This window comes from Typopeltis vanoorti, chromosome 3, assembly GCF_054136105.1.
Source record: "Typopeltis vanoorti isolate ZY-2024b chromosome 3, IOZ_Tvanoo_1.0, whole genome shotgun sequence".
Taxonomy (NCBI): domain Eukaryota; kingdom Metazoa; phylum Arthropoda; class Arachnida; order Uropygi; family Thelyphonidae; genus Typopeltis; species Typopeltis vanoorti.
The window spans coordinates 84,884,958-84,911,390 of record NC_143551.1 but is presented as its reverse complement, the minus strand read 5'-3'; the positions used below and the strand labels follow the sequence as shown (position 1 = coordinate 84,911,390).

Below are 26,433 nucleotides of genomic sequence, written 5' to 3'. Positions count from 1 at the left end.
TGAACAACAATGTCCCAAAATTGACCTCTGAGGCACACCACTAGTGACCTTCCTCTTTCAGGATACTGAACCCCCATATACAACTTTCTGATACCTATCTGACAGCCAGTCACTGATCCAACTCAGAAGTCTGTTATCCAATCCCATCTGTTTTAATTTATTTAACAGCTTGTTGTGTGGTAGTCTATTAAAAGCTTTTGTAAAATCCATGTACTCCACTGTATATGCATCCCCTCTCCAAGGTATTCATCACCCTTTAGACGCATGGTGATATATCATCAAATCCCATTGCCTTATTTACATCAAGGTTATTTATTTCCTCAAATACCGTCTGCTCACTCACAATAGCCATCCTCTCCTATGTCCTATACACTTAAGTCCCTCATGATTCCGCTCTGATGAGGATAAAACATTCTTATAAATTGATTACCGAATACTACCTCAACAATGACTTCCGTAGCAGTTACCATTCTACCATTTTCATCCATTAACATCATCTTACCATAATCATTCTTCCTTCTATTTGCCATATATTTAAAAAACTCTTTGGAGTTTTTCTTTGTCTGATTTGCTAATTTCTGCTAATATTGCACTTTTGTTGTCCTTACTCACTGAGTCACTCTCCTGGCATGTTCTTTTTACTCTTCATGTAACTAATTATTACCATTATTCATCATGTACTTCCTCCAAAGTGCCTTCTTCTTCGAGATTTCATGTTTAAGCCCCCTCATTCATCCATTTTATACCTATCTTATTCAGCCTTTTGACCTTTGGAATACGTTCACACATTGATACTGTTATGTATTTCTTTGTCTGTTCCCCAAGCGGCATTTATTTCCTTACTGCTCAACTCCTCATTCCATGCTATATAGCTCCAAGCTGTCTCCTAAGCGCTAACTTGTCATAATCACCAGCCTTGTACTTCTACATATATCATTTCTTCACAGAAGTCTGCATATGGCTAGCCACAAGCCAGGTGATTACTTCATGATCACTCTCACCAACTAGAAGAAAGTGCAAAAACTCCACTTACAATTACATCCTCTGATGAAATGATCAGATCTAATACAGTCTGAGATATCAGCCTGTTTGGCAAATGGTCATCTATATACATATACATGTGTGTGTGTGTGTGTGTGTGTGTGTCTAAATAGAGAGAGAGAGAGAGAGAGAGAGAGAGAGAGAAAGTATATTTTATAGTGTACAATATTTTATGAATATGTAAAATATGTTACATATAAGCATTCAAAATGAATTGCAGAATTCTCTATTCTCTAATAGAACCTTTTTAAGGTGAGATGATGTACTGGAAAGTATGCATGTAGCATTCTTTCCATCACATTTCGATAGATAAGCCAACATTAATAGAAGGTTTGCAGAAGTCCAGATGAACTTACTACATCAGAATCATTCGATTGTCTATTAAAAACTGTCTGCATTCAAAAACATTCTACCGGGAGGCTTAGCACAATGCCAAGATCTGACAATAAACTGTTAGAAAGAAGGAAATTAAACATCCTGTAGTTTCTGTAGTTTGAAGCAAAATCTGAAAAAGGGTTAATATTTTTAATGACTCTGTCACATCAGCACGGTTTCAATGTATAAATTGAACAACATAAAAATGTTAGTTGATATTGATGTGATCATTATATTTGGCAAATTGCTTCTTTTCTAGTCACCTCCACACCAACCTGCAGCAGTTAGATTTTATCTAACCAAACACATTTTATTCTGTTTTCACTATGTGGTCATAAGTAAAAGGTTGACTGGGTTTCATGTTGCATAGGCGACATGAAAAGTGCTAAGACTTCTTGCACAGAACTGCCACCTAAGTCGACAGTTCTTTCCTGCAAAGAATTATTATTATTCAGGCCTCCATGGAGTCAAAAGACTCATCATGGGAGGTCCTTCCAAAGAAACACAAAGTCTATCATACCACTCCTTGAACTCATTGACCGTTCTCACTCTCACCACTCCATCAGGCAATGCATTCCATGGTTCAACCACCTTCCATGCAAAGAAACCACTCCTCACCCTCTTGCAAACAGTTTCCTTTTGTAACTTCCAGGGATGGCCTCTTGTCATCACCCCTTCCTGCTGTTCAACCAAGTGAAAGAACTCCCCGGTATCAACCCTGTAACCACCTCTCAACAGTTTAAAAGTCTCAATCATATCACCTCTCCTTCTTCTATCCACCAAACTGCAGTCCACATTCCCTCAGCCGATCCTCATAACTATCATTGTACAGTCTTGAAACCATCTTTGTTATCTGCCTTTGTACCCTTTCCACAGTTAATTTATCCCCTTCAAATACTGGGGACCAAATCTGAGAACAATAGTCCAAGTGTGGTCTGATCAGGGTCTTATACAATGGAATGATAACTGTTTTATCTCTGCAGGTCAGTGTCCTTCTCATTATTGCAGCAATCTTCTGTGTTACCTTCACCACCTTTGAAATATGTCCCCTAAATTTCAGGTTTCTATCAATCATCAACCACAGATCTCTTGTCTCCCCTACTTCCTCCAGTATAGCTCCTCCCATAGAGTATGCAGTGTCCCATCGATGTTTCCCAAACCTCAAGACCTCACATTTTGCTGCATTAAACTGAGATCCCCATTCATTTGCCCATCTATCTAGCTTATTCAAATCCTCTTGCAGGGCTACCACATCTGCACTATGAATAATAACCCTTCCCAGCTGTGCATCATCTGCAAACAACTGAATATCCCCCTGCAATCCACTGACAATGTCATTGATATAAAGGTTAAACAATATAGGTCCCAGTACTGAGCCCTATGAGACCCCACTTGTAACCCTCTGCCTCCTTGAAACTTCCCTACCATACACAACGATCTGATACCTATCGGACAGCCAATCCTGAATCCAGTTGAACAATCTGACATCCAGAACCATGTGCTGCAACTTAAATATCAGCTTATCATGTGGCACCCTGTCAAATGCCCTTACTAAGTCTAAGAAAATGGCAGTATATGCCTTTCCCTCATCTAATGATCTTGTAACTTTATCATAAAAGGCTAGCATATTGGAAAAACAAGAGCGCCCCTTCACAAATCCATGTTGATCTCAGAGATAACATTACCCTTATCTGCCCAATGCTGTATACGGTCCTTCATTACTTTCTCCAAGATATTACTAACTATTGATGACACACAAACTGGCCTATAATTAAACACTTCCTGTCTGCTACTGCCCTTATGCAATTCACTATCTTACCTTCCTTCCATTCCCTGGGCACCCTTCCCGCAGCCATACTTTCATCATTGAAAAGTCAGGTCAAAGCCACTGTCAGTTCCCTAGCACATTCTCTCAAAATTCGTGGTGAAATACCATCCAGTCCCACAGGTTTACTGACATTCAGAGTACTCAGTATTTGAAACACACTCTCATCCTGTACCTCTAAACCTCGAACCTGCCCTATCCCTCTAGTATTAAAACTAACTCCTCCAGGATGAAATACTCCAATAAAGTTTTCATTGAACAATTCTACTATGTTCTCTGCATCTGTCACTCTATTCCTATTTTTATCCCACAATATCATTGTTTCACAGTCATTTCTCCTCCTATTGGCCACATATCTAAAAAATTCCCTAGGATTTTCTTTGGATCTTAGGGCTATTCTCCTCTCATATCCCAGATTCGTATTATTTACCATACTAGTCTCTCTTCTGGCCTGTGTCTTATACTCTTCATGCATCTTCTCTTCACCTCTCTCCTTATATCACTTCCACAGCCTCTTTTTCGTATGCAATTCCTGTTTAATATTGTTTGTCATCCACTTTACTCCAAATTGTGTCCTCTTCTTCACTCGTGGTATACAACTTACCATTGCTGCTAACAAATATTCTTTCATAATTTCCCATGCATTAATAATATCCCGGCCTTCCAATTCCTCCCTCCATGAAACTTTCCCAAGTTGATGTCTTAGACTATTATAATCACCTACTTTATAATTCCACATATGTTCACGTCTCTTTGATACTCTTGCATGTCTATTCATTTTCCAAGTCAAAACCATATGGTCACTCTCTCCAACTGGTGGGAGAGATGTCATCTCAGTTATTATCAACTCTTCTAATGCTATAACCAAATCCAAAACTCTTGAACCTCTTGTTCCCTCTATTACATGTTGCCTAAGACATTTGTCCCTCAAGAATTCTAGAAATTCCATTCCCTTATTGCTACATGCATCTTCCTCTCCCCTAGTTTATGCTACTGTAGTTAAAATCTCCTATAACAATCATTCTTCTTGCACTTGCCAAACTCAACTGTCTAAACATTTCCTGGTCCCCACCCTCTGTACTCCGTGGTCTGTAGCAACACCCTGCTAAATATCCAGTCTTGCCCACCTCTACCTCACACCATATGCTTTCAAAATCATTAGTGTCACTGCCTTCCAAAGTCTCCACTCTTAGAGGACATAGGTCGCTACTTTTCATAAGCAGTACTTCACCACCAGAAATTCACAGATTTTCAAACATCCTACTTTTGTTTTTAATTTTATTATTTTCTTTTTCTGTATCTGGTAAAATGTCCCATGCAAAAACAAGAGATAAAATGTACATTGACAATTGCCCACACCATAGTCATAAATTCAACCTTTTTTTTTATGTTTCTCCCCTCTAAGAAATATTTTACAAATATGGAGGTTGACAAGGTAACATTGATTGGTAAAGCTTCCACCCATAGTAATCTTTATGGCTATACAAAATAACTCAGAATAACAAAAATATTATTGAAGAGAAATCTGCTGTCTGACCAACATTTAATACTACCTCACTCTGCTGATGATGGTTAGCTGCTTTCCTCTGCCCTAAAGCAAACATTCATCAAGCAAAGTTATATATTTTGCTGACTAGAGAATACTGGCTACTCTGCATGTAGCTACAATCCTCACCAATACTTATTTAACATCATTGAAAGGTCCAGAGTGGCAGGATTACAACTTAGTTAAACATATAATTTTGAGTCTGCACTGACCTTTTTGTCTTTTTTTTTGTCTTTCCTCCCCACTTAGTCTATTATGTGACTAAGATAAGTGAATGTAATGAATAATAATGTTGCTAAAGACTTATAGGGAAACTAATAATTCTTTTTAGATAAATAATTATAATATTAGAAAGAAAAATAATACTTGTAGTATGAACCTTAGTTGCATTAAAGAATTTGCTATTACTTATGAATTATCAATAACTGTATTTTTGTAGCATAGTTAAGACATTACAAAATCCCTAATACAGAGGATTTCACATTCTTTTTATCTTGCTATATCAAACTGTGATGTAGCTGATGCACACACAAATAATAATAAATAGAAATAACCATGTGTTACTGTTATTATTATGATTAACTTTTAAACAAAATTGGCACAGTCTGTAGTCTGACAGGAAGCACAAAGGAAAAAAAAAATTAAACCATAGCGTTTAAAAAACAACAACTTTATAATATTAGAGAAATTCAGCAATACTCACAATAACTAATTGCTGGAGTTCAAGTCTCATAAGTTTGTCAACTTCAAGTCGTACTTCTTCTTCAACTTCAGGATATTGATGGGCAACAATTAGGTCTTCTTCATGCTTTTGTTCAGGATTTTTTGACCAATGTCTTTTATGCCACACAGCTGAAACATAAAATATGTAGGAATTCTAAATGATTTATAATAATTTAAAATACATAATCTTCATGTATCTTGATCTAGTGCATGAAAGAAATAGACATTTTTATTTATTTATTTTATTAGGAATGCAAACAATGGCAAGGAATCTGACATTATTTGCATTCAAGAATATGTGAGCAGAACTAATCTAAGGTGGTATGCTATCTTCTCCCTTAAATAGAAAGGGAGAAGAAAGGTTAGCAAAACAACAGGTGCTTGATTGGACTGATTCTAGGTGGAATGATTCTGTCAGAACTGCCTTAGAACAGTGCTTCTCAAACTTATGGATGCCAAGGCCTCCTTTGGAAAAACTAAAATATTTCACGGCCCCCATCGAAAAAAAAATCATAATAATATAGACATATATTAGTATAATATATTCTAATATTTATTGTATTTATATTCAATACATTATAATATATTATAATATTTATTGTTTTTATATTCAATACAAGTTATATTCAAGATTTTTGTTTGTAATCTTTTTTGTGTTTCTTATCAATACCTTTGAAATGAAACTTATATGAATAAGCATATATTTACTAATATTCATTAAGCACCGAAATATGCAAGAAGCAAAATTTGTGAACCAACACCGATGTGTGATTTTTTCCAATAAAATATAAAAAAAGAACAAAAAAGAAATAATAAATAATAAAAATTAAATACGTTTCTTTTTAGATTAAAAAAATCTACTTAGTCTTAAAACATATTAAATTTGTTTTCATTATTTCACGGCCCCCTCAACAAACCTTACGGCCCCCAAGGGGGTCGCGGCCCACAGTTTGGGAAGCGCTGCCTTAGAAGAACAATGTTAGACACAAAAATATTGGAGCACTGACAAGTAACAGACTAATTATTATTATTATTATTATTATTAAACAAGACCTCATGGAGTCAAAGACTCATCTAGGAGGTCCTTTTATCTCACACATCTCATCATACCGGGTCTTAAACACATTCAAACTCCCTGCAGACACCACACTCTCAGGCAAGGCATTCCAATCATTCACAACTCTGCATGAAAAAAACCTGCCTCTCACTCCCCTACTCACACCCTCTTTATACAGTTTCCAGGAATGACCTCTGGTTCTCCCCTGATCTCCCACTATTCTCTGTAGAACTTCTCCACCATTGATCCTATAACAACCCCTTACCAACTTGTAGGTCTCTATCATATCTCCCCTCTTCCTTCTCTTCACTAGACTCTGCAAATTACATCTTTTCAATCTTTCCTCATACTCGACATTCCAGAGGTCAGAAACTACCTTAGTCAGTCGCCTTTGGACCCTTTCCAACATCTCTTCATCCTTCTGAAAACTAGGTGACCAAATCTGGGCACAATAGTCCATGTGTGGCCTAATCAAAGCCTTATACAATGGAACAAGAATCTCCCTACTTCTACACGTCAGCGTCCTCCTCATCATTGACAGAAGTCTTTGTGTTGTCTTCACAATTTTGGCGATGTGTCCCCTAAATTTTAGATCCTTATCCACTATCACTCCCAGATCTCTTATTTCCTCTACTTCCAACAATATATTCTCAGCAAGCATAAATTCTGCATCTCATCTTTGTTTTCCAAATTTTAAAACCTTACATTTTGCAACATTGAACTCACATCCCCATTTGCTTGCCCAATCACTCAATTTATTCAAGTCTTCTTGCAAGGCCACAACATCTTCACTACTCTTTATGGTTCGTCCCAACTTTGCATCATCTGCAAACAACTGAATATCTCCATCCAAATCTTCGCCAATATCATTAATATACAAGTTAAATAGTAATGGCCCTAAAACAGATCCTTGAGGCACTCCACTAGTGACTTTCCTTTTCCTGGATATTGCACCCCCATACACAATTTGTTGATACCTATCAGATAGCCAGTCTCCAATCCAATGCACTAATCTAATATCCAACCCCATCTGCTCTAGTTTGACTGTCAACTTATCATGAGGTACTCTATCAAAAGCTTTTGCGAAATCCAAGTATATTACTGTGTATCCTTCTGCTCTGTCCAAGGAAGCAGTCACTTTATTGTAATAAGTAAGTAGATTACTAAACTTGACAAAGTGCAAGACTCATATTAAAAAAATATGTCAAGGCAGGTGTCAACTCTCTGGCACATTCCTTCAGAATACGCGGTGATATATTATCAAGTCCCACAGCCTTATTTACATCTAGTTTACTCAACTCCCCAAACACCTCATGCTCACTTACAGTCAGTCTCTCCTCCCCATCATCAACTGCTCTTAATCTCTCCATGAAGTCACATTCACAAGATTGAAAGATCTTTATGAACTGCTCATTAAGTATCTCCACCACACATTCTGCAACAGCTGTCTTTATACCATTTCCTCCAATCAATGTCATCCTTCCATAATCATTCTTTCTTTTGCTGGCTACATATCGAAAGAACTCCCTAGGATTCTTTTTGGCTTCATTAGCTAACTGCTATTCATACCTCTCTTTAGCTACTCTCACCAACCAAGTCACCCTCCTTGCCTGGTCTTTGTAGACCTCATGAAACTGGTTACTTCCACTTCTCTTATGCTGCCTCCACAATGCCCTTTTTCTCTGTATTGCATGCTTAATCTCTTTATTCATCCATCTCACACCTACCTTATTTAACCTTCTCACCCGTGGTATACATTTCGACATTGCATCCACTAAATATTTTTTGAAAATCCCCCAAGCTGCATTGATCTCTTTTCCAGCTAACTCCTCATCCCATGCTACACCTGCAAGCTGTCTCCTGAGCTCTTCATAATCACCCCCCCCCCCCTTGTAGTTCCACATATACCCTTTTTTCACAGGGGTCCTTGCACTGCTGGCAACCACCCAAGTAATCACCTCATGGTCACTTTCACCAATTGGTGGATGATTTAACACCTTATTGATAATTACATCCTCCGATGAGATGACCAAATCCAAGACCCTTAATCCTCTTGTGCCCTCTGTTACATACTGTCTGAGGTAGTTATCCCTCAAAAACTCAAGAAACTCATTTTTTTTACTTCCAGTTGCTATCTCTTTATTCCAGTCTACATTGCCATAATTAAAATCACCCATAATGATCACCCTTTTCTTATTTGCTTGGCTTATTTGACTATACATTTCACTATCACCACCATCCACATTACCAGGTCTATAACAACATCCCACCAAGTATTTGATTCTATTCACCTCTATCTCACACCATACTGCCTAAAAACCACTGGCCCCATTTTCCTCTTGCATCTCTACCTTGTATGGATATAACTCTTTCTCTATCATCAATAGCACTCCCCCTCCCTTTTTACCCCTTCTATCCTCATGAAACACATCGTACCTTTCCATCTCTATTCCTGTCAAGATGTCATCCTCATCTAACCATGTCTCACTTATTCCGACAATCTCTGGGTGCACAGATGCAATTAGTGCAACCATTTCATCTGCCTTGTTTCTTATACTTCTAGCATTGGTATACAAACACAACAACTCATTTCTGGATCTACAGCTAGTTCCACTGATACTACTCACTCGATGTGATCTCTCCATGCTGGACTGGGGCCATTTCCCTTTCTGCTTCTTCATTTTAGAACCCTTTGCAATTCCATCTGTTTCCTTTTGATCCCTGATCATCCCATTACTTTCCTGCCTACACATGCTCTCACCTCCTCTTGGAGCATCCACCTTTCTCACGCTGTGTATCCCTGTCCACCCTGAGCCTCCCCGTTTCTCTGCTCCTCTTGCACACCCATTCTCTCATTTTCTATACTCATACCACTCACTTCCCCATTCATTTCCACTCCTTCAATCTCTCCTGTCTTACTCTCCTGCTCTTCCACATCACTTTCCTCTCGATCTGATTCATTCTCTCTATTCACTTCTCCACTTTCCAGCAGCAGTCTCTCCAAGCGACTCACACCATAACCACTCAAATGCAGTCCATCGCTCCCATACAGCTCACTTCGTCCCTCAAACTCATTCCACACATTAACAAACTGTACTCCCATCTCCTCACACATTTCAGCCAGAATATCATCCATAATCCTTCCTCTCCGCCTCATTTCACCACAATCATACCTAGGCAACACACTGACTACCCTTCCTGTTACACTATTCTCTTTTATCTTTCTAAGCAGTCTCCTGACATTCATTTTGACATGCTCTTTGTTCTCTCTCAAATCATTTGTACCAATTTTGGAGGGAAATTGTTGATGGGAGATAATTTATAATGTAATCTGAATCATATAGTGCTCTCATAGTAGCCAGAACATCCCCTGAGGGTACATAGAAAGGGGGGGGGGGCAGTCCGCCCCGAGAAGCACTTTGCGTTTAAGAAATCTTGCCATACTGTCTATAGAACAGCAACTGAGTGATGAAATAGACTTTGACAAGGTCACTGACGATTTTGCTAACTGAAAAGCAAGAAAAATAACATTTTCGAATGTTGGAATTAAAGTTTTACTTCAAAAATAAACAATGTTTTAATTTATTTCCCTATATGTCGTTTTTGACTTTTTGTGTATTTTTGATGTGTATTGAGAGGAGTGCCAAAGGACTGCTCCAGGTGGCAAAAGCTCTAACTACAGCATTGAGGGTACATATCAGGAAATTGATGATGATGATGATGACAAATTATTCTCTGAGTTGTATTTGCAATCTTTGCAATATGGCCCTTGAACTTCAACTTCCTATCTGCTAAAATTCCAAGATTCCTGGCCCAGTCAGCTTCTTCTAGCATAAAACCTATGCTAGAAGAAGCATTACACCAAGCATGACTTTACATTTACTAACAGTGAACTGACAACCCTAGCATAAAACCCACCAATATAATATGACATGAGATATTTCATTACACCAAGCATGACTTTACATTTACTAACAGTGAACTGACAACCCTTTTCACATGCTTACTATTCCAGTCTATTGAAATCATTCTGTATGTACTTGATATCAGCTACATTCCTGATTATTCTACATATCTTTGCAAAATAACCAGCTAGTTGTATGTTTCCTGTCAAATCCTTCCCTATGTCACTAATGTATAGTCTGAATAAAATAACAGAACAAGAACAAGAACTGATTCCTGTGGTACACCACTGGTTATCTTAAATCTTGCAGGCTGACATCCTCCTTATATCACTTTTTGACATCTATCAGCAATCCTCTTATCCACACTAATATTTTATAATCCAATTCCACATTCTCCAGTTTATGCAACAGTCTTCTATGATGTATTCTGTCAAAAGCCTTAGCAAAGTCCAAGGGTATCATGGTATTCATAATACTTTTTGGACTGTTTTCTGCTTTACTAGTACATCAAGGAATGGAAATTAAGAGGTCTGTTTTTTTTTTTTTTTTTGTTAATGCAAATTTTATGCCAGAAAAAAGGTGTTAATTTTGACTAATAATAATACAATTAATTTCTCGTCGTATATCCAAATAGAGTAAATATTATCAACATAATGAAGCCAAGTGAAGGAACATGGAATGATGGTAGAGAAGGGACGTTCTTCAGAGTGGTGTTTCATGAAATAGTTAACTGCAGAACCAAAGGTATACAGCGACGTCAAATAATTAATTAATTTAGGAATGTCAGCTAGAAAGTCTTCAAAAATTAATTGTAGAGTTATTCCCAATGATACGTTCAAGACAAATAAAGCAACATCAAAAATCTCCATGATATTAGAGTTTTAAGCATTCTCTATGATGGGGATTTATTTATATGATTACTGAGTAAGGATAAAAAATTTTGAGAACTTATAGCATCAATATAACTGATCTTAGGGTGCAGTGGAATACTTACTTCATGCATTTTTGGACACCCATGTTATCCTAGGTGCTGTGACTTGAAAAATCCTTATTTAATTTTAATAGGATTTTTATTAAAATCCTACACAATTAGAATTTTGTAGCTAGATTCCATTCAACATTTTCAATATTGGTCAATTATTTGTCAGGTTTCTGATTTGATCAAGTCTCTAATTATCATAACAGAATCAATCTGTACATCTCACTCTGGCAATTTGTTCCAGTTCATCTCTCCACCTTCTTCTGGGTCTTTCTCTTTGTCTTGCTCCATCCATTGGTCTCCACTCTGTTGTTTTTCTAGTCCATCTCCCATCACTGCATCTGGCAATATGGCCAGCCCATCTCCACTTAGCCTGTTTAATGTATTTTACAATATCCATGACACCTGTTTGAGATCTTATCCAGATATTTGTCTTCCTATCTCTTAATGTTATTTTTAGCGTACTTCTTTCCATGCGATGTTGTGTAGTTCTCAGCTTTTTGTTTAGGGCTTCTGTTAAAGTCCATGTTTCTCCTCCATATGTTAGGAGAGGAAGTATGCACTGGTCAAAAGCTTTCCTTTTTAGACTCATAGGGATGTCACTTCTGAATATGTCTCTCATTTTCCCATAAGCCATCCATCCAAGGTGAACTCTTCGTTCAATCTCTTTTCTTTGGCACTCCTCAAATGATAACAATCAGCTCAAATATACATATGAAGTAACTTGTTCTATTTCATGGTTTTCAACTTTGATAGTTCTATGGTTTATGTATTTATTCATCATTATTTTTTGTTTTTTCTCTATTTATTTTTAATCCAATTTCTCTGGAGGCTTCATTTAGCTGATTTAGTCTTTCTTCCAGATCTTCAAGATTATCAGCTATTAGGACAATATCATCTGCAAATTTCAGATGATGCAGCCTTTCTCCATTTATGTTTATTCCTTTTGTTTCCCAATCAAGGCTTCTAAAGACTTCCTCTAGTGCAGCTGTAAATAATTTGGGAGATATGGTGTCGCCTTGCTGGATGCCTTTTTGTATCGGGAACTTTTCACTGTTTTTATATAATTTAATTACAGAAGTTGCATTATTGTAAATATGTTTTAGTGTTTCAATATATGGTTTCTCAGTTCCCTGGGTTTCAAGTGCTTTTAGTGTTGCAGATGTTTTAACTGAATCAAATGCTTTTTCATGGTCTATATAGGCCAGACATAAGGGTTTATTGTATTCAATTGATTTTTCAATGAGCTGTCTTAATGTCTGAATATGATCCAAAGTATTGTAATTCTTCCTAAATCCAGCTTGCTCACAGGATTGCATTCCCTCTAGTTTAGATTTTATTCTATTATTTATAATTTTTGTGAAAACTTTATATATGATGGGGAGTAGGCTTATAGGTCTGTAGTTTTTAATTTCTTCCTTATTGTCCTTTTAAAAATTAATATTAGAAGTGAATTGTTCCAATTTTTTGGAATTTTTCTCTGTTTTAGGCATTTATTGAAGAGTTTACTCAACTGTTTGATAACAGGGCTTCCTCCCAGTTTTAAGAAGTCTACCATAATTCCATCTTCTCCTGGGGCCTTTTCCATTCTTCACCTTGTAAGATCTCAGGGGCATCATGTTCTTCCTCACTCGAGTTATCCATAGAGGATTCTTGGATGTCTCGGTCTTTGTCTTCATAGAGTTCAGTATAAAATTCCTGAATTCTTTTGATTATTGCATCTCTATTTTTTATCAGTTCACCATTTTTTCCTCTTACAGCAGCTATTTCCTTTGTTCCAACTGATAATGTTCATCTTAGGACCTTCATATTACTATTGTTTTCTATTGTTTCTTTAATTTTCCTAGTATTATACGATCTAAGTTCATGTTTCATCCTTTTACGTATAGTTTTACAAATTTCCGTATATTCTATTTTATTGGTGTCATTCAAATCTCTTTTCATATCTCTTCTTTTCTTCATCAGATCTAAGGTTTCCTGTCTTAGTTTTTCCTCTCCTTGGTGCCTTTTTACACCTCCTATTTCTAGTGTATAATTCAAGATAGATTTTGTTAATATTTCATTAGCATCATCGATGGTAGTAGCTGTGTTTAACTTTTTTAGTTCATTTTTGAGTGATTCTCTATAACAGCTTTTATTGTGGTAAAGATTTTGTAGATTCACTAAATTGGACTTTTTTCTTATGAGCTTATTGCATTCCCATTTTTTGTTGATCCATACTTTTGCCCTTACTAGTCTGTGGTCACTTCCTGTGTTAAATCCATTAAGCACTTCAGTATTATTTATTATATATCTTCTGTTGGAGAGGACGAAGTCTATTTCATTGTAATTTTGTCCATTTGGGCTTCTCCAAGTCCATTTTCAGTTGATTTTCTTCTTGAAAAAGCTGTTCATAATAAAGAGGTTATTTTCTTCTTCAAATTTAATAAGTCTTTCTCCTCTTTCATTCCTCTGTCCAAATCCAAATTTACCAATGGAGTTCAGATGGTCATCTCTGTTTCTAATTTTGACATTAAAATCACCCATTATAATTATGTAGAATTCTTTAGAATTATTGAATGTGGATTCTAATATTGCATAGAAATCTTCTATCTCTTCATCTGGATGGTCCATAGTTGGGGCATATACTTGTATAATTTTCAATTGGTATCTTTTATTTATGAAGAGACTTAGTTCAGCTATTCTTGATGTTATTTTATTTACAAACAGGACATTGTCCTTGATTGTTTTATTTATTAGGAATCCTACACCACCAGTTGAGTTCTGTCACATTCACAGTAGTAGAGTAGATGTCCATCTTTTAATCGCATGGGAGTTTCTTCTTTCCTTCTTATCTCTGAAAGGCCCACATCCCATTTTATATGTTCCAATTCCTTCATCAGTTCTTCCAATCTATCATCATCCCATAGAGATCTGCAGTTATATGTTGCTACTAATATCCTTCTATCATTGTGCACTGTAGGTGGACTCATTGTAGCTAGTGGAGACTGTAGCATATTTTTCGACCTAGACCCTCTGCCTAAGTCCTAGTATGCAACTATATATAGCAAATACAAACAGATTCAGGCAAATGAAAAATCCCTTAGAAAAATTTTAAAATGACAGTAAAGTTCATATTATTTACAATCATATCACCATAATAATAATAATGAAGTCCACACTGCAAGAATGGACTTTATTCTTGATAAATTTTTGTTTGGGGTAGTAGTCATCTGAAAACTAAAAGCAGCATATTTGCAGAGAAGCCAGATATCAAATTTCTTATCTTGAAAGAATTTCTAGTTTGGAATAATGAGTTGACAAAACTATAATTTCTAAACTTGTATAATAAATAAGGAAGCTAAAAAACAGTGATGCAGACTTTCCATTTTATGAAGTTTTTAAAGACAGTTCAGATGCTGACAAATGGAGGCAAAATGCTTTGTAATCTGCTGAAAAATTTTCAAAATGGAAGAAAGAGTAACATAAAAGGAATGAGAGAAGAAATAGGTGACAAAAACAGAGGATAAAGATATTCTGGATATTTTGAATAATTACTTTGAAAGTTTGCTAAATGAAAGAAGCAATGACAAAATAGTGGAACATTTGAAGGAGTATAGTATTACATATAAAATCTTGAAGTAGAAAAATCCATCAGAAACATAAAATGTGTAAACAGTTAGAGAAGATGACATTCAACCAGAAATGGTCAAATATTTTTTTAAATTTTTTTTATTACACCTCCAGGGAGTCCAAAGACTCATCGAGAGAGGGCACCTACTCTACAACTCTCTATCTCCACCAATCCACCATATACACCAACTCCATCTACCGCCGACCACCACGACTAGTATTTTCACAGACAATCACAAACAACCATGCCCATGGTGGGATTTGAACCCACAGCCTTTTGGCTGGAGAGCAGATACGCCAACCACCCGGCCAACCAGGCCGGCAGAATAAAAGTTTTACGAAGGATACACTACAGAATTTAGAAGGTCTGATAAGAAGTTCAAATTCCAGATCATTGGAGTAGAGTGCTGATAGTTCTCATCTATGAAATGGAAATAAACATGAATATGAGAATTACTGATGAGTTTCCCTAGTGAGTGCTTCAGGTAAAGTATATGTCAGGATACTTTAGAAGAGGCTAAGAAGAACTGTTGAAGAGAAACTTGGGAAAGATCTAGTTGGAGTGAGAGCAAATAAGGGTCTTCAGGACTAGCTTTTCACTTGATGACAAATATTTAAAAAATCATAGGAGAAGGAACTATACTTAAGTTTTGTATCTGGAAAATACATATGACAAGGCACTAAGAGAAAAGCTTTTCTCTTTTCAAATGCTACTACTGTATTGTACCAATGGAACACTATATGTTGCAATAAGTATTCAATATTTAAACTGTTAAACAGCAGTTATAATTCAAGGAAGTACAGAAAGATGGTTGAATGTAAAATCAGGTGTAAGACAAAGGTGCATTCTACTTCTATTCATCATATATAAGGATCACATTATGAAGGAAAGAGGTATTAAACCTGATATCAAAATATCTGATATTTATCTCAACTCTTTACTTTATGAAAATGATATCATACTCCTAACAAACTCAGTGCTAGTCTCCAGAATTTTTTAACCAAATTGTGGTGAGAAGTATTCTATGAGGAAGATGTGAAAGGGTTGTTGGACAAAGCAAAAAAATGAAGAGAGAGAAGGTAAAATTTGTAAGTCTCCTGCCGCCCTATGACATTGGTGAATTGAGGAGTAGGGCATTAATAGCAAACAAATCAATCCAACACAGGTTGTGCAGAAGGAATGATGTAGAGTTTGTGGACCTATGGCCTGTGTCTGACAGAAAGAAGTATTTGTACAAAGCTGACTGACTGTATCTAAACGGTTTTGGTGTTAGGAATCTAGAGAGAGAGAGAGAGCTTTGTTCACTGAGTATGCTATCAGCAAATCCAATATCTACCAAATAATAATCATAATAATAATAATTGAATAATTGTTGTAACAAACTTGCTCTGAAAATTGGCGATGCAAAAGAGCACAAATAAGAAAATAATCAGGAATGCATGCAATGGGGAACTATAGAAAAAGTAAAATATTTCAAAAAATTAATATTGTTTAGACACAATATTAATGAAGATGTAAATTAAATAAGGATCACACCCATAAACAAATCATACCTGGAAACAGACCATGACCATACTCACTAAAGTGAGTACGGGCATGGCAGACCTGAGGTAGCTCATTCTGGCTATGCCTTACTTCATGTCATATACTTCTGTTATATTCTCTGTAGACTGCCTCCTCCAGTTTCTTTCCTTCTTTCTTTTCTTCTCACTCCTTTTCCTCAATGCTATTAGAGTATTCGAAAGCTAGGGGTGAATCTTTCCTATTTTGCTATTTCATTTTGTCTTATGCAGTGGGAATCTACCTCACCTAATAGGTGGAAGTCCCAACCCACCTGGCCAACATAGAATGAATTGGGGGAACAAAACTTCCCAGAGATGTAGAAAGGACCTCTGCAACCCTACCACATTTTTCTTGCAGTGACTACACTCCGAAATGGTAATATGGTTGTGCCTTAATACATCTCATGCTGCATCAGTTGTCATGAAGAATAATCAGAGCATGTTCAGGACTTAGGCAGAGGAGTCTGTTCAAGAGGTATATTAGTCTCCAACAAAAGTCAGGGATATTGTGAATGAGGAACACAGAAGATATAAGACTAATCTTATAAGGGAATTTTACATAGGCACATGGAATGTTCAGGGTCTAGAGATGGGTACTCTTGAGAGTGTCTGAAAAGAGAATTAGAAGTACAAAATTGACATCCTGGGAATTAGAGAGACCAGATGAAATAGAGAAGGTCACTTCAAAAACTGGATGGTAAGCTAGTTGTGAACTCAGGAAGTGATTCAAAGCATCATGGGATAGTTGTGATACTGAAGAAGGTTGAGACAAGAGCCCTTCTTGGTTATAACCCTGTTAACGACAGGATACTTTAGAATTTTGTATTAGAATTAAGGCTCATCCCACCAATGTATCAAATGTGGTAGTTTATGCATTCCACACGGATAGGCCTGATAAGACAGCGAGGAATTCTATGAAAATTTACAGACTGTTTTTAGCTGCCTACTAAGGAGAGACATACTTCACATCATAGGGAGACTTTAATAATAATAATAATAATAATAATTATTATTATTATTATTATACAGGTACCTCCATGGAGACCGAAGACTCATCGTGGGAGACCCAAACTATCATACCTCTCCTTGAACATATTAACAGAAAAAGTACTAACAACTGACTCTGGCAACCTATTCCACTCATTCACCACTCTCCAAGCCAAAAATCTACTCGTCACACCCCTACTGACCACACCTTTATTCAACTTCCCAAGGGATCATGCCCCTCAACGGATGACCCCTTGTTCTGGTCCCTCGAACCAAGTGCTGAAACATTCCCCTGCATCTATCCTATAAAATCCTTTAAGCAACTTAAATGTTTCTATCATATCCCCTCTTTTTCTTCTATCAACCAAATTCTGCAATCTAGACACCTTCAATCTGTCCTCATAGGGAACATTCCACAGAGCACTCACCATTTTCGTCACTCACCTCTGAATCATCTCCTCTGCTTCTTCATCCCAAGAAACCCAGGGCACAGTAATCCAGATGCAGGCGTATCAAGGCATAATCCAGATGCAGGCATATAAAGAGGAATTACAACTTCCTTATCTCTACTTGTCAATGTGTTCTTCACGAGACAAGTAATATTATAGGCTAATTTAGAGAATTTAGCAATATGTCCTCCAAACTTTAAATCTCTGTCTAAAACCATCCCTGAATCTCTAGCTTCATCTATTTCCTGAAGCACAGTGCCATCCATGTGATACACAGCTTGTAATCTATTTATCCCAAAATGCATAACATTTCCTATATCATTTATGTACAAATTAAAGAGCAATGGTACTAGCACCTTGTGGCACACCTGTTTTCACTTCGATTCTGCCCCTCCATATACCACTTTTTGATATCTGTCCAGCAGCCACCCTCTTATCCACTTAACCAGTGTCATATCCATCCCCATTTGTTCTAATTTGATTAAAACAGAGCTTCATGTGGAATTCTGTCAAATGCCTTTGCAAAATCATTGTGTAACCATTTCCTTTTTCCAACTCACCTGTTATGCTATTATAAAAAGTTAGTAAATTACTAAGGCATGACTGACCATTCAATGTCATGTTGACCCTCATACAGTATCATATTTTTATCTACCCATTCCTGAATTCTCTTTTTTATCAATTTTTCTAGTACTTTTAACACCACACCTGAGATACTGATTGGTCTATAATTTGCTACTGTAGTTTTAGAACCTCCCTTATGCAAAGGAATAATTTTGGTCTCTTTCCACTCCCATGGAACTCTACCAAAGCTGACATTTAAATTAAACAGCTTAGTCAAAGGCATTGGCACTTTTTTTGTGCATTCTCGCAAACTCCAAGTATCCCATCTAATCCTGCAGCTGAATTTACATCAATATTCTGTAATATCCCAAGAACCTCCAATTCATCCAGCTCTGTTCCCACAATAGTGTCTGTCACATAGACTAAAGCAGTAACCTCACTAGGAAGATATATGCTTGCAAAATGGTCACTCATTAACTCAACTATTTTATCCACTTCTGTCTCATCATGACTATCATCACTCATTAAAGTTTAATCTTCCATAGTCATTCTTCCTCTTACTTGCCACATAACAAAAGAACTCTTTTCCTGCTTGAATAAATTCTTCTCATAATCTGATTTTGCCTTCCTTGCCATACTGGTTACCTTTCTTTATTATTATTATTATTATTATTATTCAGGCCTCCATGGAGTCAAAAGACTCATCGCGGGAGGTTCTTCCTAAGAAAGACAAAGTCTATCAAGACTCATCGTGGGAGGTCCCTCCTAGAAAACACAAAGTCTATCATACCACTCCTTAAACTCATTGACCGTTCTTGCTCTCACCACTCTATCAGGAAATGCATTCCATGGTTCAACCACCCTCCATGTAAAGAAACCACACCTCACCCTCTTGCTCAGAGTTTTCTTTCATAATTTCCAGGGATGGCCCCTTGTCATCACTCTTTCCCGCTGTTCAACCAAGCAAAACAACTCCCCAGTGTCAACCCTGTAACCATCTCTCAACAGTTTAAAAGTCTCAATCATATCACCTCTCCTTCTTCTATCCACCAAACTCTGCAGTCCACATTACCTCAGTCAATCCTCATAACTAACATGGTACAGTCCTGAAACCATCTTTGTTATCTGCCTTTGTACCCTTTTCACAGTTAATTTATCCACTTCAAATCTGCAGGATTTGAAGTGGATAAATTTGAGAACAGTAGTCTAAGTGTGGTCTGATCAGTCTCATACAAATGATAAACTCTTTTATCTCTGCAGGTGAGTGTCCTTCTCATTATTGCAGCAATCCTCTGCATTACCTTCACCACCTTTAAAATATGTCCCCTAAACTTCAGGTTTCTATCAATCATCAACCCCAGATCTCTTGTCTCCCCTACTTCCTCCAGTATAACTCCTCCCATAGAGTATGCAGCATCCCATCGATGTTTCCCAAACCTCAAGACCTTACATTTTGCTGCATTAAACTGAGATCCCCATTCATTTGCCCATCTATCTAGCTTATTCAAATCCTCTTGCAGGGCTACCACATCTGCACTATGAATAATAACCCTTCCCAGCTATGCATCATCTGCAAACAACTGAATATCCCCCTGCAATCCACTGACAATGTCATTGATATAAAGGTTAAACAATCTAGGTCCCAGTACTGAGCCCTATGAGACCCCACTTGTAACCCTCTGCCTCCTTCAAACTGCCTTACCATACACAACTATCTGATACCTATTGGACAGCCAATCCTGAATCCAGTTGACCAATCTGACATCCAGAACCATGTGCTGCAACTTAAATATCAGCTTATCATGTGGCACCCTGTCAAATGCCTTTGCTAAGTCCAAGAAAATGGCAGTATATGTCTTTCCCTCGTCTAATGCTCTTGAAACTTTATTATAAAAGGCTAGCATATTGCTAAAACAAAAGCGACCCTTCACAAATCCATGTTGATCTCAGAGATAACATTACCCTCATCTGCCCAATGCTGTATACGGTCCCTCACTAATTTCTCCAAGATCTTAACAACAACTGATGACACACAAACTGGCCTATAATTAGACACTTCCAGTCTGCTACCGCTCTTATGCAATTCACTATCTTACCTTCCTTACATTCCCTGGGCACCCTTCCCACAGCCTTACTTTCATTGAAAAGTCAGGTCAAAGGCGTGGTGTCAGTTTCCTAGCACATTCTCTCAAAACTCGTGGTGAAATATCATCCAGTCCCACAGCTTTACTGACATCCAGAGTACTCAGTATTTGGAACACACTCTCCTCCTGTGCCTCTAAACCTCGAACCTGCCCTATCCCTCTAGTATTAAAATTTATCCTCTAGGATGAAATACTCCAATAAAGTGTTCATTGAACAATTCCACTATGTCCTCTGCATTAGTCACTCTATTCCCATTTTTATCCCACAATGTCATTCTTCCACAATCATTTCTCCTCCTAGTGGCCATATAGCTAAAAAGTTCCCTAGGATTTTCTTTGGATCTTAGGGCCAATCTCTTCTCATATTCCAGTTTCATGTTCCTTACCATACTAGTCACTCTCCTGGCCTGTGTCTTATATTCTTCATGCATCTGCTCTTCACTTGTCTCCTTATATCTCTTCCATAGCCTATTTTTCGCATGCAGTTCTTGTTTAATATTGTTTGTCATCCACTTTAGTCCAAATTGTGTTCTCTTCTTCACTCATGGAATACAGCTTACTATTAGTGCTAACAAATATTCATTCACAATTTCCCAAACAGTAATGATATCCCATCCTTCCAATTCTTCCATCCATGAAACTTCACCAAGTTGGTGTCTAAGACTATTATAATCACCTGCTTTATAATTCCACGTATGTTCCCATCTCTTTGATACTCCTGCATGTCTATTCATCTTCCAAGTCAAAACCATATGGTCACTCTCTCCAACTGGTGGGTGGGATGTCATCTCAGTTATTATCAATTCTTCTGATACTATGACCAATCCAAAACTCTTGAAGCTCTTGTTCCCTCTATTACATGTTGCCTAACACATTTGTCCCTCAAGAATTCTAGAAATTCCATTCCCTTATTGCTATAGGCATCTTCCTCTCCCCAATTTATACTGTTGTAGTTAAAATCTCCATAACAATTATTCTTCTTGCACTTGCCAAACTCAACTGTCTAAATATCTCCTGGTCCCCACCTTCTGTGCTCCTTGGTCTGTAGCAATACCCCACTAAATATCCTGACTTGCTCACCTCTACCTCACACCATATGCTTTCAAAATCATTAGTGTCACTGCCTTCCAAAGCCTCCACTCTTGGATTAAATAAGTTGTCACTTATCATAAACAGTACTGACCCACCACCCTTTCCCTTCCTATCCTGCCGAAAAATGCTGTACCCAGCTACTTCTATTCATGTTATTATAACCTCTTCTGTCAAACATGTCTCAGTGATCCCAATAATCTTTGGCCAGGCTGATGCTATCTGCACCACCAATTCCTCTCCTTTATTCCAGATACTCCTGACATTAGTATAAAGCATAAAAATTGCCACTGTTTCTATACCTATCATTATTCCCTCTAGACTCTACTGGGCTCAGCATTACCTGATGTCGTCCCCCTTTTCCCAAGTACCCGTTCCCACAAGAGGCCACCCCTGCTACCATCCACCCTGGGACACACCAACTCGTTCAGAACAGCAATCTCTCCAGATGCATATGTCCTTCCTCATTAAAACGAAAGCGGTCTCTCTCATACAATTCCTCTCAGTCCTCAAATGCCCTCCAAGCATCCACATATTCCAATCCTCTCTTCTAACATATTCTAGCTATTATGTTATTCAATATTATGCTCTTCTGCTCAGCTCATCAATATCATACTTAGGCAACATACACACTATCTTTCCTCTCTGTGTCTTCTTTTGCACAACCTCAAGCAAGAATCTCATATCTCTTGCTCCCCAATTTACATTACCACTCAAGTCATTTTCCTACCATCAGAATCATCTCATCCACCATTTCACCCCCTCTTAATTGCCATAGCCATACTTTCTATCGTTTCACCAGGCAAACACTCCTCATGCATCCTATCTTGAACACCATGGATAACTGAGTCCCCATGCATTACACCTCTTACCATCCTTGCTCAAATGCATCCCCCTCTCTCTCTCCTCTTACACTTTTCCTGACATCACTATATCCCTGGTTCCAGTGCTCCCTTGCATTCCTCTCATTCCCTCTCTCCTACTGTTTCGATTCTATCCTCTCTTCTATCATTCCCATAACTCTCTCTTTCATTCCCTCTCTTCCACTGTTTCTATTCTCTCCTCTTGTATCATTCCCATATCTCTCACTCATTCCCTCTCTTCCATTTATCCAATTCTCTCCTCTGCTATCATTCTCTCTCTTCTACTGTTCCTATTCTGTCCTCTTCCATCATTCCCATAACTCTCTCCCATTTCCTCTCTTCTACTGTTCCTGTTCTCTCCTCTTCTACAATTCACATAACTCTCTCTCTCTCTCTCTCTCTCATTCCCTCTCTTCTACTGTTCCTATTCTCTCCTCTTCTATCATTCCCATAACTCTCTCTCTCTCACTCCTACTCTGATTCGACTTGCATTCGTCTCTTCCATTTGCCTAATCTCATCTTTCACACTTCTCATCTGATTGCCTAGATATTTCACCTGCTCTTTCAGCTCATCTATCTCTCTCTGCAAGTCAGCCACTCTTATTTGCCATTCATCTTCCCAATTGAGACAATCTCCTAAAACTTCATAGTCATTCAACCTTTCTTGCCTGAGCCTTGTACTGTTCATGAGTTTGCTGTTCACCTTTCTCTTTATATGCCTACCACAGCATTTCCTTCTTCTGCAGCTCATCCTTAAAGATATTACTCATCCGTCTAACTCCTACCTGATTAACCCTCTTTACCAGAGGAATAAATTTAATACTGCTTCCTCTAGATGACCCTTAACTATATCCCATGCACTACTAACACACTTACCCTGCAGTCTTTTATGTCATGGTGCAGATTTAAGCTTTTTCCTAAGCATGTGATAATCACCTACCTTGTAGTTCTACAAATACCACTTGTTGATAGATTATTTCTCATGTTTTACAATCTCCCAAGTCAAGACCTTGGGAGATTGTAAAACAAGACTTTCACCAATTGGAGGCAATGTTGTCACATTGGTTATGGATAGCTCTTTTGATCTTATGACCAGGTACAATACACTCTCACTCCTAGTCCCCTCCATTATGTGCTGTCTTAAGTAATTATCTCTCTATATAAATTCTATTTTCTTTCTGCCATGTGATCTTTCTTCCTTCCAGTCTACCATATTTACTCGAATATAACTCACCCTCACGTATAACTCATACTCCTGATTTGACTTTACAAAAAATAAATTAAAAATTTTTGCATATACCTCGCAGAGGAAAAAAAGTTTAAACATGTTCAATTCAAGGTGATAGTAATTCGCTCACCTCTGTAAACAACACTCCCTCCCCAACAGCCACTATACTGCTGATGCAAGAAAAAGAAGTAGTTTTATTGTATCACTGAATAAGGTACAGAGACATTTGCAGTCTGTGTAATTTATTTGTCAACAAATAGTACAATTAGAGACAACTGGAATAAAAATGGCACTAACTAATGAATCACATGTCCCCTCCCACAGAAACTATGTTGGATAGATTCAAGTGGAACCATATGTTGTACCGCCAAACACAGTATCTAACTAAAAAAACTACCATCCAAACATTTGTCCAAATTTTCAATTACATGAAATAAGTGTTTATTCAATTGCATTTGAAATTTTTGATGTCATTAAGGCAGATCACAAATGCTAACTTCAAATAAAATTCTACTGAGAATTGTAACTAACATGCTGATAATGTGTGTGAGAGTCCACCCGCCAGCACGACATGGAAGCGGAATGCAAACAAGTAGCAATAAAATTCAACCCAAGGGTTGAAACTTTGTGTCAGTTGAGCCAGCTCGCATGATGTGGAAGTGGAAGCACACAAATGGCAATGAGAAGTCCCGTCAGAACGATAAATAGGCGAAATACCATCCCGATGTGAACGTGTTAAAGCTAAGAAATATACAGTGAATGTTGTTATGGCAGTTTCAGATGTGTTTGGAATTCAGGTGAAGAGAATCTGCATTAAAATTCAACAACTGCTGACTTACAATTGTTGTCGAGACACACAATCTTTTGTTAATACCACACCAATCATATGCATATCTTCATAGCTGCTCTATCTCTAGTGGCCTACCATTGCTATTGGTTTCGGCTCAGCTTTCACTTTTCAGTTATTGTTATTGGTGATGGATTGTTCATTACATATCTCAAGTCTTGTAAATTACTGGTAATGTTTGCTTGAAATATGGAGAAACGTTCAAGTTACAGTGCCATTAAACTCAAAGATCTCATGATTCCGAAATGATAAAAGGACAAGCAAGAATGAAACCACGTGTTTTAACCACCTTTACTGGCCATTATGGATCAAATACACATCCTCAAAAGCTTCGTATCCATGATATATTTCAATGCAATATCAATGGTATTACAATTTTAATATGCACTTCGCATCCATGGCACTTGGACGTATATATACGTCCTGGCCAGTAGCGTGGTTAAGTTAATTCCAGAAGCACTGTTGCTGAAGATTCAAATATATCCTGTGATGAGGGGCCGATCACATAAATAACTTTGATAATTAAAATTTAAATGCATTCATTTTATAAATAATGTGAGCAATTATAAATTATAATGAATGCTGAGGATTTAGTTATAAATGTCAATTTAGTTTTTGACTAAAAAACTTTCATTTCCTTAAATCCTGGAATATTTCGCATCACGGTTTTTTAACTTTGATTTTGTGGACAAAAAAAAAGTGTGAGTCATATTCTAATAAACACGATACAACGTCCCCCATAATGATCATTCGACCTGTACTCGTACTAATTTGGCGACGCATGTCTTCCAGATCATCTGTGGAACTCCCTGGCCTATAGCAACAACCAACAACCAACGAACTGCTATCATCAGTAGTACTCCTCACCCATCCTATCTTCTCTCTCTTCCCTGAAAATACAAAACACTCACATTCAATCCCTGTAACAACAACATCATCTGCTGTTAGCCAAGTCTCACTACTGCTTATAACCTTTGGAGAGGTTGCTGTAACCAATGCCAAAAATTCCTCCCTCTTGTCCCTGATACTTCTGCCATTAGTATATAGAAACGGAAACATCCCTTTACATCCCCCCTTCCACCTTTACTTTCTGAATTGACTACCCTAATTAAATATTTTTGCTTAAGAGACTAGATTCCTCACTTGGTCATTCTCACACACTCGCTTCATGGGTGCCTTCATCATTGCTTAAGTTTCCCTGAATTTGCATGTCAGCATGCTCAGTGAACAAAGCTCACTTCAGACACTTAACACCAAAACCATTCATATGCAGTACATCCACATTGTACAAATTCTTCTTTCCCTGAAACAGACCACAGATCCACAAATTCTACATCATTCCTTTTGCACAATCTATATATAGACTCATTCGCTATCAGTGCCTCCCCCCCCTCCTCCTCAGTTTGCTTCTATCATAGCATGGTAGAAGACTTACAATCTTCACCTTCTTGCTCTTCAGTTTTGCCTCTTCTAACAACTCCTTTACATCTTTCCTCATAGAATACTTCTCGCCTCTCAAATCATTTGGTACCAACCAAGACAATCATTTCCTTCCACTCACCTTTTGCAGCCGGATGGTACGGCTAATATCATGAATTTTTGCTCCCAGGAAACATTATTTTGTCATACTTTCATT

General features: G+C 37.5%; 1 protein-coding gene across 1 annotated transcript in view; it reads right to left on the bottom strand.

Annotated features, from left to right (window-relative positions):
• The window catches only part of LOC150108342 (dynein regulatory complex subunit 11-like), a 286,902-nt gene that overhangs the window by 104,102 nt on the left and 156,367 nt on the right, over window positions 1-26,433 (bottom strand). Inside the window, exon 10 of the mRNA XM_090390448.1 lies at window positions 5,491-5,639. Within this exon, the coding sequence (XP_090246574.1) occupies window positions 5,491-5,639 (149 nt within the window). The remainder of the gene's footprint in view (window positions 1-5,490; window positions 5,640-26,433) is intronic.